Below are 17,355 nucleotides of genomic sequence, written 5' to 3' on the forward strand. Positions count from 1 at the left end.
AATGCTGTCTATGTGCCAAACCTTCCAACTCCTCCAAATGCCATCTTTGGATAGTCCCTTTAAATACTGGAGTTGAGATCGTGTCATGTGGGTCCACACCATGCTTGCTGCTGAACCCGGACGTTAAATGATAATGAAGCACCTGCATTAAAATGCCACAGACAGACACGCTGAAACTACTTGCGGGATATCAAACCTCCTGCGCCCCCCGCCACCTACTTCTGACGTGCCTTGCAGTCAATATCAGGGTCAGTGTGTATGGGCTGAGGCTTGTCTACCCTCCTCATCATCTACATGGTCCTGAAGCCCTATTGGGGAAATGCATTCTCCTTTTGGGAGGAATTAAAGTTGAAGTCTTCCTCGTTTCTTCCATATTTTACCCTTTGCTCTGCTCTTTTTTGTCAAATTTCTCCCCTCCGTTCCTAAAAGTAATAGGGTACAGTTCCACAAGCATCACTGCTCTCATGCCCCTCACCGTGTGGCTGTCTTCATGTGATAGTCAAGATAGTGAATGCTAGAAATATATTCAATTCTAGGAGGACATCACAGCTTAGCCTGATTCCTGTCCATACTCAAGGTCCACACACGTACTTTCCAGTGGGGGTGGGAGCAGGGTTAGTAGACAGTGATCAGGTGCCGTAACCTTGGCTGATTTCCAAGCTGAGGCCAATTGTAATATCCCTAATACTCTTGGTAGTCAACTAACTCAGCCAGACTTGGGATATACCTGGCATCGTGCTGGTCAGTACAGTGCCATTCAGTACTACACTGGTGTCTGGTGACAGTCGACGTGTCCTCAGCTACTAAAGGATAATTGTTGGGGATATCATGACTGCACTTACCCACGCAAAGGGGGCAGCACTCGCCTTCAGAATGGAAAGGATAGGTGCAGCGAGCTTTGCACTCTACGGGGGAGCAAGCGGCAGAACCAGACTGTGGAAGAAAAAGACACGGTAAAATGTTAAGAGGTGCTGCAGTCCTATTGACTCATTATCAGTGATGAAAGAAAGCATTTAGTGAAAATTAAGAATAGAATCAGTAAAATTTATAATGGGAATGTGCTGTAGCCAGTAGTAACATAAAGGAGGCAAAGACATAGGCCTTGTCTGAATATTAATTCAGCCTGAATTCCTGCTTGAACTGGTTTCTCTGATCGTAGTTTTCAATCCCCTACAAGTCTTACCTTTATCTACTGCATTTCAATCCCTTTTCTGGAACTCCCACGACTTTGCCAATCTTCTCACCTGGAGATAAGGCAGGTGAGTGGCCACAACTCAGCGTGACCATTTGATCATAAGCCCTGCCAGTTTGGCCAGAAGCTGCACTCTCACACTTGGCAGCTTAGCTCGCAGGTACAGCAGAGCTTAGGCCTGTTCCACCTAGCTCAGTCCTATCCATTTTGTAATCTCAATGTCATATAATGCCAGAACAGTAAAATAACTCAAATCGAAGCCATTTCCACAAGTGACCTGATGTCAAGTGACGTAATCAATGTTACTTCTAATAATATCAAAGTCCCAAAATTTCTGCATTAAGGTCATTGAGCCCAAGGATTAAAATACGAAAGAACCATACACACCCACCAGACAGATGCAGGTGAGGCAGGAGTCCGCAGCCGATGGAAAGGTCTCATTATTCTGATAGCTCACCCCGCCATAGGCACAACCTTCAACAAGAATGAACATATTAGTGCTGGATATAATCCTGACACCAGCACTACCAATTGGGAAAAGAAGTCAGTGAGTACATAACCTTCCATGACCCCTGCGGGCGTGCAGTGGTTGGAAGTGACAGCTATTTAGTACATCGGCTGCCGTTATAAACGTGCAATGCCACAGATCTTATATATTGTATTGGAAATTTGTGTGTTTTTTATATTCATCTCTTGGCTGAGCAAAAATGAGAACTGCGCTGACATTCTAAAAAGGAAAGAGCAAACCTTGCACTTATCTTACAGGATTATGTACTTTAACTGAAAGTGTAGAATTCTAGCCAAGATCCAGCCTGCTACACGAAGAGCAGATGTAGTCCATACAGTGACAGAACTGGACAACATTTAAATTGTCATGTTTAAAAGTCTCCAAAGCAAACTGCTGAGGATGGAATAAATTTAAAAGAAATTTTAAAAAGAGAATGGGGCTCAGGCATACATTCAGAAGTTGCACCCACATTGCAGTCTGCACCACGATCATAGCTGCCTTATATTTCTACTGCAGAGAAGGACCAGTCAGGATTGTCCAACTTTACTTCATCCTGGCTATAGAACCACTGAAAGCAACCATAAGTGGAAGAGCCTGAGGAGCAGACATGAACTAAAATCAAACCAAAAGACAAAGAAGAAGATTAAGGTGAGCACCTCACCTGTGTTACACTTAAGGAGGAAGTGTTGGATTTTGCCACTGGGCAGGGAAGGAAATGATCCCTTGTCCACACAGCACTGTCTAATCGCTCCTTTAAGGGCATGTAAACAGATAATGAATGCACGGGACAAGACCAGACAATTTAGCCCATTTCATTTTTAACCTCCCCCGCTCTAGCCTAGACTCTCCTTAATGTTTTTATCCCCCAGTGGAAGGTGAATAATCACAGCATAAACTGTTAAGAAGAGATCACTCTGTGAAATATCTCCCTGACTCTGAAAAGCAATGGAGCAAAAACTGTCGGATATAAATCAAATGCTATAAAGGGAGCCATGTGCTCACAAACACACATGCACTATCGCACGAGCAATCACGCGTGCACAGACACACATGTAGTAGGAATACCACCTGCAGAGCAGTCTGGGCAGCACTGGCCAGGAACCAGTATAGGGTGTGCGCAGGTCTCAAAGCATTCCGTCCTCTTACAGACAATTGAACCATCTGCCTGAAATGAAAGAGACAATCAGAACAAAGAACAGCAGCTTCATATAAACAATCCAAGAGAAAGTGACTGAAGTCACAGTCAGTACATGAATATCTTCCGGAGGGACTGAGAGACACAAGTCAGTATATAGCTAACTATCTGAGCCAGAATGTGAGACATCAGTCAATATGCAAAAGTTTTCCTGAGTGATGGACTGCAAAGTTCCAGTCTGTGTACGGATAGCTCCCTGAGGAAGGGACTGAGATACACCAGTTGGTGTACAGAAATCTCATTGAATAGTACAAATCTGTATATAGATATCACACTGAGGGGCCGGAGAGACATATTTCTGAAGGAATGACTGAGACACACAAATAACTGTACAGATATTTCCCTCGTGAGAGGCTTAGACACCAGATATGTCCTTCTATACCAGTCAGTAAAATATTCCTCCCACTAAGCACTGCCATCTACCCAATTTGATTTTCGACTAGCCAACATTTAAAATTCTATTTGCTAATTGGACAGCATGTTCCTTCCATTGTCAGTATCTTTAATTTCTCTTTTCTGACTGGACTCACCTGACACACACACACTTCACAAGGATCGCCAGGTGACCATATCTGTCCAACTGGGAACTCAATTCCATTGTCGTCTATAAAACAGCCTGTCAGGAACAAATGGTACAAAATAGGATTGGAGAAATTCCTTGCTGCGTTTCTCTATTATCATTTGTGTCAGTTCCTCCAAGTTTCCTGAAAAGTTAATCTGTATCACCAGCACGGGGTGGTGTAATGGATCACGTTCTGTCTGTATGACCATTGCATATTTATCAAGTGAAATAAAATGAAAGGTAATGCTTGAATATTCATGGAACTTTCTGAAACCAGTTCCAGAATACTTTAAAAAGAAAAAAAAACTACAAATGCTGGAAATCAGAAACAAAAAGTAAAATTATGGAAAGATATATAGATCGGTCAGCACCTGGAAAAAGAAAAGACAGGTTGACATTTCGAACATAACACTTTGTCAGATCTGACAACTGCAATATAAGCATTTTAGTAAAGCTGGTGAAACAAAATGGATGGAGTAGAGGAGAAACAACAGATTTTCCAAACGCATAGTGCAAACTGATGGGATTGAGTAACTGCTGGTTAGAAAACTGTTAGATGATGTAAAAGATCAACTAAGTGAGGGAATGAAAAGGCATTCAAAGAGCAAAAGAATGTACAAGTGGCTAAAACATTGAAAAGAATTGCGAGAACTATGCATCTCCAGTATTTTCTGTTTTTTGCTTCAGTTATGTCAGTTGGGCTTGTTCGGACGCAGTTAGCTCAAAATGGAGCCGTTCACATTACTTGCCCCCGCTTACCTTTGACGGTTTTGTCCTGGCGGCAGGTAAAGCAGCATTGGTCAGGCTCCAGAAACCAATCCTCTCTGGCACAGTCCAACACTGGGCAGGGGCTGTAGGAACACTCCACCTCACCATTCTGAGGACACAATCAGTCAACGTTAATGATTAAAACAGAAAATATCAATCCACTTGTGTAAAAAATCAATCAATCGTTGCCCTGATTTTATTTTCACTATTTATGGTGATGCTTTCGGTACCACTTAGTGCTTGATTGGTTAATATTTCATAGGTTTCTGCACCGATTTTGGCTGCCGAGGGTTTCAGTGTAATTTATATCAATTGATATATTAAGCTAGATTTAACTCACAAGGGATTAAATCCACACAGCACGCACTGGGGGTGTAGATTAGGTTTACGTAAACTAGCTGGTGAAGTGCTGCCTCCTTCATTGCACTTCAATTTGGGCCAAAGGATGTCATTCAGACATTCCTTGTAAACATCCACACCCATACATGGGATTGAACCATTCCAACGTATATGGGAGCTGCAGGGAACCCGGGGGAGGGGGATTGAGGGGGTGGTGGGCAGGGCAGAGGGAGGTGGTAGCTGTTTGATTGGCAGTTCTATTGGGAAAACACAAGATACAAAGATCTGGCAAAGGGTCAGAGGTCAACTACCTTGGATTCCTGTCCAACCAGGTAACAAAGAGGCCAATTTTCCACATTGCCGATTTTTGGCGCAGTTGTAGAGGTGCATCCGGTTTTTAAGTGGCCGACTGTGCCAAAACAAGTTACAAGTTTCGCTGGAATAAACTTTGATTTTGGAGCGGCGCACTTTGCCCTTAAGCTCTGTGGGTGGAGCTGAAAATTGAGGGTGCCAGGGTAACGAGAGACACATTGAAGGGCTGAGGCTGAAAAGTGAAGCATACATGCAACAAGACATAAGCAACTGTAGAGCCCTGGTGCCCCTGCTATCCCAGGTCGAATGGCCCCCGTCCCCAGTGCCCCCGCTATCATGGGCTGAATGCCTGCACCCCCACCCCCCCCCCCCCCCCGCCCCCAGTGCTCCTGGTGCCCCTGCTATCCCGGGCCGGATGCTCCCCTCTGCCCCTGCTATCCCAGGCCAATCGATGTTGGAACCAAAGACTACCTAAACCTCCCGGCTTCTGCTACTTCATACTGTTTTTGGAAATTTGAGTTCGGGCAGAACCGTGTATAGATTTCGATCGTTTTTACATTCATCCCTTGGAATCTAGCGAAGTATCTTTAGTTTAATAGAACAAGGTTTTCACTTTTTAAACTAAATTTTTTTTTTTAAAAATCCCAATTCATTTTATTTTCTTTTGAACTTGAAAACAATTTAGATTAGTCAGCCTAAAGCAAAGAAAACTGTTACAAGCAATAGAATAAACAAGCAAGCATTTAAAATGATTTCAAATTTTACAACATATTCAATATCAATTACTGGAAATTAATGTCAATAAAAGGCAAGTAAAAGAGTGGACCTGTTATTCCTCATTCTGCTTTTTAACTAAATTGAACTGATTTCCTGTGATAATGATCGTATTTCAAATTAGGACAAACAGTGGTTTAACAGACTCACTGTGCAGTCATTGCAACTACTAAGGATAATAAAATTATAGGCAGACAATATGCTTGAATATTACAGGAAGAGATGAACAAATGAACAGTGCATCGTCAAAATGGAAAATACAGGTCGAACCTCCCTAATCCGGAACCACCCCTTGTCCGGAACCATTCCCGGCCATCGGGTGGCGCATGCGCAGAACTCCGACATCAACAAATTGAAGTCCTTCCTCGCTGCCAACTCCCGCAATCGCTGGCCTGACCTCACGATCCTCCGTCTCCCCCTCCTCACGATCTCTCTGCCGCACTCCCAGCCCGAAGTCAGCCAGCCCTGAAATCACCTTGCTCAGTATCTGTACCATCCAATTTAACATGACCATCCCTCGTCCGGAAAAATCCCTTATCCACAACAAGCCAGGTCCCGAGGGTTCCGGGTAAGTGAGGTTCAACCTGTACATCATTTTGTTCATGGTTTTCAAATGATCATTTCACCACCGAATCCTCCAACTTAATTTTGAGCACAGAATTAATATAGAAATTTCAACAAGTTTTAACCACTTAGCTGCTGAAATTATCAATTGTTTACTTTCAAATTTAAACTTTTTATTGATTTTAAATTCTCTATGAAACATGCCATAAGTATGCTATACTAGCTTTATTGATAGTATTCTCCCAAAACATAAAAACAGATCGTAAAAGCTTTTACCGATATATAAAACGGAAAAGAGTGACTAAAGTAAATGTTGGTCCCTTAGAAGATGAGAAGGGGGATTTAATAATGGGAAATGTGGAAATGGCCGAGACCTTAAATAATTATTTTGCTTCTGTCTTCACAGTGGAAGACACAAAAACCATGCCAAAAATTGCTGGTCACGGGAATGTGGGAAGGGAGGACCTTGAGACAATCACTATCACTAGGGGGGGTAGTGCTGGACAGGCTAATGGATCTCAAGGTAGACAAGTCCCCTGGCCCTGATGAAATGCATCCCAGGGTATTAAAAGAGATGGCGGAAGTTATAGCAGATGCATTCGTTATAATCTACCAAAATTGTCCAGACTCTGGGGAGATACCATCGGATTGGAAAGCAGCTAATGTAACGCCTCTGTTTAAAAAAGGGGGCAGACAAAAGGCAGGTTAGTTTAACATCTGTAGTGGGGAAAATGCTTGAAGCTATCATTAAGGAAGAAATAGCGGGACATCTAGATAGGAATAGTGCAATCATGCAGACGCAACATGGATTCATGAAGGGGAAATCATGTTTAACTAATTTACTGGAATTCTTTGAGGATATAACGAGCATGGTGGATAGAGGTGTACCGATGGATGTGGCTATTTAGATTTCCAAAAGGCATTCGATAAGGTGCCATACAAAAGGTTACAGCAGAAGATAAAGGTACGCGGAGTCAGAGGAAATGTATTAGCTTGGATAGAGAATTGGCTGGCTAACAGAAAGCAGAGAGTCGGGATAAATGGGTCCTTTTCGGGTTGGAAATCGGTGGTTAGTGGGATCGGTGCTGGGACCACAACTGTTTACAATATACATAGATGACCTGGAAGAGGGGACAGAGTGTAGTGTAACAAAATTTGCAGATGACACAAAGATTAGTGGGAAAGCGGGTTGTGTAGAGGACACAGAGAGGCTGCAAAGAGATTTAGATAGGTTAAGCGAATGGGCTAAGGTTTGGCAGATGGAATACAATGTTGGAAAATGTGAGGTCATCCGCCTTGGAAAAAAAAACAGTAAAAGAGAATATTATTTGAATGGGGAGAAATTATAACATGCTGCGGTGCAGAGGGACCTGGAGGTCCTTGTGCATGAATCCCAAAAAGTTAGTTTGCAGGTGCAGCAGGTAATCAGGAAGACGAATGGAATGTTGGCCTTCATTGCGAGAGGGATGGAGTACAAAAGCAGGGAGGTCCTGCTGCAACTGTATAGGGTATTGGTGAGGCTGCACCTGGAGTACTGCGTGCAGTTTTGGTCACCTTACTTAAGGAAGGATATACTAGCTTTGGAAGGGATACAGAGACGATTCACTCGGCTGATTCCGGAGATGAGGGGGTTAACTTATGATGATAGATTGAGTAGACTGGGTCTTTACTCATTGGAGTTCAGAAGGATGAGGGGTGATCTTTTCGAAACATTTAAAGTAATGAAAGGGATAGACAAGATAGAGGCAGAGAGGTTGTTTCCACTGGTCGGGGAGACTAGAACTAGGGGGCACAGCCTCAAAATACGGGGGAGCCAATTTAAAACTGAGTTGAGAAGGAATTTCTTCTCCCAGAGGGTTGTAAATCTGTGGAATTCTCTGCCCAGGGAAGCAGTTGAGGCTAGCTCATTGAATGTATTCAAGTCACAGATAGATAGATTTTTAACCAATAAGGGAATTAAGGGTTACGGGGAGCGGGCGGGTAAGTGGAGCTGAGTCCAAGGCCAGATCAGCCATGATCTTGTTAAATGGCGGAGCAGGCTCCAGGGGCTAGATGGCCTACTCCTGTTCCTAATTCTTATGTTATGTTCTTACTTAGCTAACCTTGCAGGGCACTTACCCCATGTATGCCTTTCAGCCAGTCAAAGAGAACTAACTGTTCAATGTCAGTATAAAATCAACCAGAGGGAGAAGAAATTCAAGAGGCCCAGGATAGATCGTGTTGTTTTTAATCCACTTTCTGAGAAGAAACACTTCTGTTTAGTGCTTCTGTTACAAGCACATGTATCATCAATTCTCTTACCCAACTGATAGAAGCAAGTTCAAAGATCACGTAGACCTGGGACTCACAATCGGCACTACCTGACTGACAATCAAGTCTGGACTGTTTTAACTACTGCGTTGCCGAAAGAACATATTTTACTTTTGAATGGCCCCCCGCCCCCGGTGCCGCTGCTATCCCGGGCTGAAAGGCCCTCGCCCCCAATGCCGTGTCTTCAGCTCCGCTAAAACAATGGTGTCTTCTCTGCGCCAATTTTCTTAAGTTCAGATAAGGTTTTTCAGAACGGTGCACTGCGGCGTTAAAAAAATTGTAATGGGCCAAACTCGCTACAATGGCCAGAAATGTGGCGAAAATTCAGCCCAAAGGAACACACAGTCTGGGGCAATGTGGAAGAGCAGGTAAGGAAGCCATAGCTGGATGGAAATGAATTCTCTCATTTGAGTTTAGAACCAACCAGTATAAGAGAATTCTTCGGCCGGAAGAGTAAGTTTAACCTGGGGACCTGTGTGGCATACTTAGTTTGTTTTTTAAAAATGTCACAAAGTGTGTTACAAAATTAAGTTGAAGCAAGACAAGATTTGCAATAACCTTAATCTGTTCATTCATTTATTGACTGTAAAATGAATCAGCTCATTGATTTACATTTAGCCTTATCTCACTGAAATATTAATCAGTCCACCTTTTGCAAGATTGCAAAAGTATACACATCCAGGTGTTGTCCTCTCATTTGTTCAGTATGATGGAAACCATGTGAATACAGTTTTGCTTCCTGAAATGTGAGGATCACAATCCCCTTCACAGACACACACGAAAGCTGGCATACAAACCTACACTGGCAAACTCTCCCCAACTAACGGTTGTGGTCTTGGATGATCCTTTGTAACAATCAGAAAAGAATATAAAATAATTTAATCTATGCCACCATACTGGTGAGGAGGGAGGGGCTTGCAACAGCAGGGGATTGGGATCAGAGGCCTTTACAATCGTGAGGTTTATGACATCTTGTGGCTTGCAGATAATGAAGCTCCAACTCATTGAGTCAGAGTGGAAAGACTTGGGGCTGATGACTAAACCCTCCCCATGCTGAGAGGGTTACCTCTTGGTTGATGAGTGATACATGGTTTGAAGGGACCTAACTGACAAGAACCTGAAAGACCTAGACTGGAGCAGAGGAAGAAAAATAATCAATTCAGCGAATCATTTCCCAATGCACATAAAAATGTTAACCAGAACTATAAACTTTTGCTTTTTCTAACTAGAAACCGGGAACTTTCTTGTTGCTGGTTGTGACCTGCCAGTTCCAGATAACTCAGCATTCAGTGCCTTCGCAACTTACCAAACATGTACAGCTGATGCAGTCAATGCCAGCCCGAGTGAATTCTGCCCCATGGGGATATACTGTGCCCTGGTCAATACACTCGGCTAAGGAAAAATAAAAATGTGATTAATAAATCACAATACAGTGTGATGTTGTAAAACATTAATTTAACCAAAGATATTTTAAAAACTAATGTGGGTTTAATTTGCCCTGTAGGTTAGAGCTGGCGCACATACTGAGATTAATCGCGTGCATAAAAATTTATAGAGTGCGGCTAACTTTTACCAACTGTCCTTAAATTGTTCATGGAATAAATAGATGCAACACATGTTAACACACGAATCATGTATCAACAGTCATTATGAAGGCTAGAATGGTGAGGTCGCTTTACTTTTATGGCTGTTAATAAAAAATGAACAAATACAATATGGAATTCAGGAGAAGCTTCTTTCTCCAAAGAGTGGTAAGAATGTGGAATGTGCTACTGAGGCAAATAGCATAGGTGCATTTAAGGGGAAGCTAGATAAGCATATGAGGGAGAAAAGAAGTAGAAGCATATGATGATGGGACTAAATGAAGATGGGTGGGAGGAGGCTCGTGTGGAGCATAAACGCCAGCATAGACCAGTTGGGCTGAATGGCCTTTTCTGTGCTTTAGATTCAATGTAATTTGGGGTTATCTCAACCGGTTCCTGATGGATGCTAATCTACAGCATGAAACTATCCATGACGTTGCACAAATTATTGGTCAGTGTTCACTACGGAGGTTGCAACGGGAAGTGTAAAATGTCATGCTGTTGCATTAAGTGTGTTCTCTGATGTTGGGGAGGTAGCACATTATTGGGACAATGTAGAGGGTGCTTTACTCTCTGAATTAAACTGTGAAGAGCATGTTGAGAATGCTTAATGGGGCAGAGTAAAGGCAGCTTTCTACCTGGATCTGGGAGTGCTTGATGGAACAATGTAGAGGGTGTTAATTACTTGGCTGATTTACATACACTGTTTTATATATCACAGTGGCAATGGTGCACATTGAAGAAATTGGAATAATGCACAATTTGCCCATGGTTGCATATAATTTGCAAGGATGTGTATCTTGGCAAACTTTGACAGCATTGTAATGCTAACCGCTATCAAATTATGCTGTTTTCTGCATATTGATACCATTTCTTTTTCAGCTATCTTTGACAACAAGATCCCTTGACCCATGAGGGAGATTCATCAGTGTCTGCTTGTTAAATCCATACTTCTCCTGAACACTTGGATGTCCACTTGGTACTGAGATTGAACCCCTTTCTGTGGGAAGCAGTTGGACAGTTAATTATGTTTCACATCATTCTGCCTTGTGGTCATTAAGGAATGAAGAACAATTTGGCCGGCAATGTATAAGGAAGGGATTTGTGGGAAAATTGAAGGAAATTTCCAGAAACTCCATTTAAATGTATGGTAAAATGGAGTTTTGCTTATAGTGATTTTTTTTTAAAAACTTGTACTACTAGAAGCAACTGTAAGGCTAGTAGTAAACAGTAAAATGACACAAGTATAATGGTCAGCAGCAGTTAGCAGCTCAAATCAGAAAGTTGTTTGGGTGAGGAGAAAGTGTTTTTTCAGGTGTTCATTGGTTTGAAGGGATGTAGTTATTTACAATCTGAAACATGCTTCTGTTAGAGTTGACTCCACTGTCCCACAGAAGTATCATTCTGACATCTTGCTATTTACGCTATTTAATTCACTGGCACACATACATCAAAGGTTAGGCAAGTGGCTTTGATTGACAATTCTTTCTGTGCCCTTTGAAAAGAAGACAGGACCCTTGATGGGCTGGAGCTTCTGTAATTGGCCAGAGAATTCTCGTCACAGATTGATAGATGAGTAGTTCTCCGAAAAAGACGGAGAGGTCAAGTGGGTGCAGCTCATGCTGAGGGGTAGCAATGCTTTCTGGTTTTTAAAGTCACATGCCAACCTGACGGCTAAAGTCTGGCTAGCTTGACGTTATAGTAGAGCAACAGCAAAAAAGTCTATGCTGAGGAAATAATTAAGACTAAAAACATGGCAAGAAAATCATAGTTGAAGGGACTTGCAACGGTTTTCTAAATGCCACACGCTCTCGAAATTAAGACAGACTCTTCTGAATCCAGTAATCAAACAGTTATCATTTTCGGAAGCTCTGGTGCACTATAATTATCAAATCATGTACTAACCTGGACAACTGGGACAGCAATCCAATCGGGTGGGTTTCTCACACGTGACAGGACGGCATTCAGGGGTGATGCACTTCACATTGCCAGACTGACAGAAACACAAACCGTAGGTTATTACATTACCAGAGTTTTATTGCTTTTGACTGGCTAAGACATAGGTTAAGCACTATGTTACGTAAATCCTTTATTCTGAGCATTTATTTGAGCTGCCTCAATGATATGGTGGCTGGTGTGATATAGATTTGTGAATCAATTGGATGATTGCAAGGAAAAACGGAGCATAATCTCACCATGGCAAAGGCTAAAGGAATGGAAAATGGCAGGGTGATTGCTTTAGCATATCTCCAGTCTGCTAGTTTCAAAACAAGAGGCTGGGAGCAGACCGATCCTACATAAGAACATAAGAAATAGGAGCAGTGGTTGCCCACTGAATGATGAATGGTTTGGGTAAAGCTAAAAAGCGACTAAAAACCAAAGAGACTAAAGCAACTTTTAAAAAAAAATGAAGGCATCAATGTGATACCATTAAGAAAAGATGGCATTCGGGGACTTGTATCCACAACTGTATTATTATTTTTTTACCTGCATGAAAAGCTTTAGCGATAAATGAATTCACTCAGAACATATTCATATACACAACATTATTTGCCTCAGGTCTAGAAATGGTTTAAAACTTTCCAGCACTCAGGAAATGAATTCTCAAAGAGTATACAATAGGAGCTGGTTAGTGAGAGAAGGAGGGGCTACAAGAGCACACAAGGGTTCAGGAAGGGACAAAAGGAAGTAGCGATGCACTGAAAAACTGGAGACAGACAGATATACAGATGGTTTGCAGCGAGGAAGATCAAAAAGAACGTTGGTGCGATGATGCAGTCTTGCTTCACCCCGGTCCGGACATGGGTTAGGTCTGTGGTGTATCCATTGGTCAGGATCATGACTTGCATATCATCGTGGAGCAGACGGAGGATGGTAACAAACTGTTGAGGGCAGCCGAAATGGAGGAGGCGCTCCATAATCCCTCGCGGTTGTCAGTGTCAAAGGCCTTTGTGAGGTCAAAGAAGGACATGTACAATGTTTGATGCTGTTCCCTGCATTTCTCTTGTAGTTGCTGCGCGGTGAAGATCATGTCCGTTGTACCCCGTAGTGGACAGAATCCGCATTGTGTCTCTGGGAGGAGCTCTTCAACCACAGGGAGAAGACAGTTGAGGAGGATTCTTGCGATGACTTTCCCAGTGGCCGACAACAGGGAGATTCCTCTGTAGTTAACGCAGTCAGACTTGTCCCCTTTTTTTGAAGATGGTCACGATTACGGCATCCCTGAATTATCGTATCATGCTCTCATCCTTCCAGTTAAGAGAAATGACTTCCTTGCTGCAATGGTACATCTCACCCTTAGCAAGCTCCCCGCTGGAGTGGAGCTAAATTATAGAACTGATGAGAATCTATTCAACCTCCGATGCCTCCAGACCAGATCCAAGGTCAAACCATCCTCTGTCATTGAACTACAGTACGCAGATGATGCTTGCATCTGCGCACACTCGAAGACCGAACTCCAAGTCATCGTCAACACCTTCACCAAGGCGTATGAGAGCATGGGCCTTATGCTAAACATCCGTAAGACGAAGGTTCTCTAGCAACCTGATTCCGCCACACAGCACTGCCCCCCGATTATCAAAATCCACGAAGAAGCCTTGGATAACGTGGACCATTTTCCATACCTCGGGAGCCGACTGTCAACAAGGGCAGACGAGATCCAACATTGCCTTCAGTGTGCCAGCGCAGCCTCCGGTCATATGAGGAAGAGAGTGTTTGAAGACCAGGACCTCAAACCCAGCACCAAGCTCATGGTCTACAGGGCAGTAGTGATACCCACCCTCCTATATGGCTCAGAGACGTGGACTATATCCAGCAGACACCTCGAAGTGTTGGAGAAGTACCACCAGCACTGCCTCTGCAAGACCCTGCAAATCCATTGGCAGGACAGACGCACCAACATCAGTGTTCTCGCTCAGGCCGACATCCACAGCATCGAAGCATTGACCACGCTCGACCAACTCTGTTGGGCGGGCCACATCGTCTGCATGCCCAACACGAGACTCCCAAGCGCTCTATGCGGAGCTTCAACATGGCAAGCGAGCCCCAGGTGGGCAGAGAAAATGCTTCAAGGACACCCTCAAAGCCTCCTTGACAAAGTGCAACTTCCCCACCGACTCCTGGGAATCACTGGCCCAAAATGGAGGAAGAGCTTCTGGGAGGGTGCTGAACACCTTGAGTCTCGGCACCAAGAACAAGCAGAAGTCAAGTGCAGACAGCGGAAAGATCGCACGGCAAACCAGGTTCCCCGCCCACCCTTTCCTTCAACCATTGTCTGCCCCTCCTGTGACAGAGACTGTAGGTCCTGCAATGGACTTCTCAGAACTCACTTTTAGAGTGGAAGCAAGTCATCCTCAACACCGAGGGACTGCCTATGATGATGATGACAGAGGGTTTGAAGACTGACATTGGAAAGTTTATGTCTGAGGGATGGATACAATGAAGGATTGCAAACAGATAGGTATGAAGATCGTGAGACTGGCACACAAGGAATGAGGATTGAGATAGATAAATGCTGCTGTAATGTAAATTGAGGCATTGAAGGAGTGGAAACATTGAGAAACAATGAAGGATTGGGAAATAGAAGGGTAGACACATTGATGGACTGGAGACTAAGGGAGAGACCCACCAAACTATTGGTGAGGAAGAGATAAATATACTGAAGGGTTGCAGATGGAGCAAGAGACACAATGAACAACTGTGAATAAAAATGTTGACACACTGAAGGAAGAGAGATCAAGAGAGATACATGCTGAACTGTTAAATCATAAACATTTCTGCCTGTTCAAGTTGCCATACAAGATCCCATGGCACTATTCGAAGAACAGCAGGGTATATTAGCCAACATTCCACCCTCAACCAATAATAAGATTGATTAATTGGTCATCTATTCATTTGTGTTTTGTGGGGTTTTGCTGTATACAATTTTGGTTGCCTACATACAACAGTGATAACAGTTATTTCTTTTAAGTAATTAATTGACTGTAAAGTGCTTTAAATGGAGTATGTAATAAGGTATTATTATAAATGCTTTTTCATTCTATCTTTCTTCCCCTTCCTAATACAGTCAGGAATTGTACCCTACTCCTAAACCTAGAAAACTTGGGGGCTCTCCTGCCACTGAATGGTGTTTAAACGCATCACTCAGTCCCCATTAACATGAATGTGATGATCTTGAATGCTACTGTTTAGAACAAGTTGCCATCATTGCTACACACTGGCAGCCTATTACAGACAGGATATTCTACTTACGATGCAGACACATAGGGTACAATTATCACTGGAGGGAGAGAAAACATCTTCATGGTTCACAACCCTGCCTTCATAGAGACACTCTGAAATATATAAAAACATTTACTGGTGTGGTAGAACCCTGAGCAACACAAATAGTGCTGTTTATTACCATCTAAATATCCTGATCCTTGCCATATATGGTTTTAAAGACATTGGGGGAGAAATTCGTGTCATTTGCCGGGGGGTGCTATCGGGCCATAAACGTCTTTGAGACCGGGCACATCACAGCTACCGACTCCCGCTAAATCAGGCGGCAATTTAGCAGCAGCAGTAATACATAGCGCCCCGCTCTGCTGCGCTGGCAATGCTGACGTCATCACCATGCGCAGGGCTCCGTTAGCGCCCTGGACCCTAAATTGGTTATTGCCTGCTGAAGCTGTATCGTGTGATGACAGTGACAACTTCAGGGGACGTGTACCGGGTGGCCGGCCGCAAGTTAAAGGGGAGGTGGCCGTGCTTTGCCTAAAGGAAACTGCCGATTTTTTTTGTGCACCCCGTTGGCGCTCTGGATGCAAGGTCCATGCTGCGATTGGTCAGCCTGGCACTCTGCTGGAGTGCCGGACTGTTGGCAAAGCACCCCACTCCCCGGTAGTCCAGCTAGGACCTTTTTTTTGCTGCAGAGTTTGCAGCTTGGGTTCTTCCCTTTAATTCAGAGAAGAGTTCCTCCTACGCGGTATAGCGCTGCGCCCAACTCCCGAGGCGTCCGCCCCGGCTACCGCCCTAGAAAGGAAGTGGAGCGCTTGATTTAGCGCTCCACTTCCTTTTGGGGGCAGTAACCCGAATTTGTCGGGAGAGGCGAAACTTCTGCGCCCGGCACAAAGTCTCACGCCACACGGGTGTTACCGAATTTTTCCCCGAATATATCATGGCACTACTGCCTGAGAAAAACATGTCTACTCTAGATTAAAAGATGTTCCAACTGACGGTGATTTACCAGGATAATCTCTGAATAAGCTGCACCGTCTGATGACCATCCTGATAGACCTAATTGTACAAGCTACAACTACAGGATGAACCCCCCCCTTATCCAGAACCCTCGGGACCTGGCCTGTTCCGAATGAGGGATATTTCCGGATAAGGGGAGGTCACGTGTTTTCAGTGTGTGTGCGCACCGATTGGCTGGAACGACTGTTGGTCAGACAGTCAATCAGTCTCAGCTCACATTGGAGACCAAACTATTCTAGAGTTCTACAGTTAGGATATTCTCAAAATCTATGGAATGGTTAGCCGATCCAAAACATTAAAAAGCTAAGTACTTTGAAAACATTTTCTGAACAATTTTTATTGGAATTTCCATCAGTGTGGTGTTGGTGGGCCGTCAGGCCCCAAGGTGTAGTGACCATCGGGCCCAGAGGTGTCGGCTCCAAAGTTGGGTAAATTTATGTTACGTTGATATTTTTTGAGGATTTGGGGTAAATTTATTGTGGGTCTGTAAGTGTAAATGGGCAAGTTTTTTTTTCATTGCTATTTTGAGGATTTTGACCGGCCACATTCTGTGCATGTGCCACCTAGCGGCCGGGAATGGTTCCAAACGGATAAGGGAGGTTCAACCTGTACAGGGTAAGATACTGATTTAGAACAGTATTTAAAAAAAACTAGCATCAGTGCGTAAAGGTTGAAACTACCCATTTAAAAACATAGATAGTGAAATTACCCCTTTATAGAGGCTTGTTAGCGCCTTCGGGGGACGCTAACGGGGCGAAAGAGACTTTTCGCCCGGGGCACGCTACCTGCTCCCGTAAATTGCGGAACCACTGCCATGGCAGCCACCAGCACCCCACATGTATCGATCATTGTACGCAGCGACCCCTCACCACCCCACCCTGAACCCTTTCTGCAACGGGAGGGAAATTGCCTCTCAGGCCACAAGGCTGGTACGAGCGGAGGTCAACGCCAGCTTTTGGGTCACAAAGCCAGCTGACATCCGCTCTCGGGGTGGTACTTAAAGGGGACGGC

General features: G+C 43.9%; 1 protein-coding gene across 9 annotated transcripts in view; it reads right to left on the reverse strand.

Moving 5' to 3' along the window:
- The window catches only part of LOC139280002 (kielin/chordin-like protein), a 531,474-nt gene that overhangs the window by 75,839 nt on the left and 438,280 nt on the right, over positions 1-17,355 (reverse strand). For all 9 annotated transcript variants that reach the window (XM_070899412.1, XM_070899417.1, XM_070899413.1 and 6 more), the window contains 8 exons: positions 15,358-15,440; positions 12,013-12,100; positions 9,831-9,916; positions 4,217-4,334; positions 3,426-3,511; positions 2,769-2,865; positions 1,584-1,666; positions 843-933 (listed from right to left, as the gene is read on the reverse strand). In XM_070899412.1, the coding sequence (XP_070755513.1) occupies positions 843-933; positions 1,584-1,666; positions 2,769-2,865; positions 3,426-3,511; positions 4,217-4,334; positions 9,831-9,916; positions 12,013-12,100; positions 15,358-15,440 (732 nt within the window). The remainder of the gene's footprint in view (positions 1-842; positions 934-1,583; positions 1,667-2,768; positions 2,866-3,425; positions 3,512-4,216; positions 4,335-9,830; positions 9,917-12,012; positions 12,101-15,357; positions 15,441-17,355) is intronic.

This window comes from Pristiophorus japonicus, chromosome 14 (assembly GCF_044704955.1).
Source record: "Pristiophorus japonicus isolate sPriJap1 chromosome 14, sPriJap1.hap1, whole genome shotgun sequence".
In the NCBI taxonomy this organism is placed as follows: domain Eukaryota; kingdom Metazoa; phylum Chordata; class Chondrichthyes; family Pristiophoridae; genus Pristiophorus; species Pristiophorus japonicus.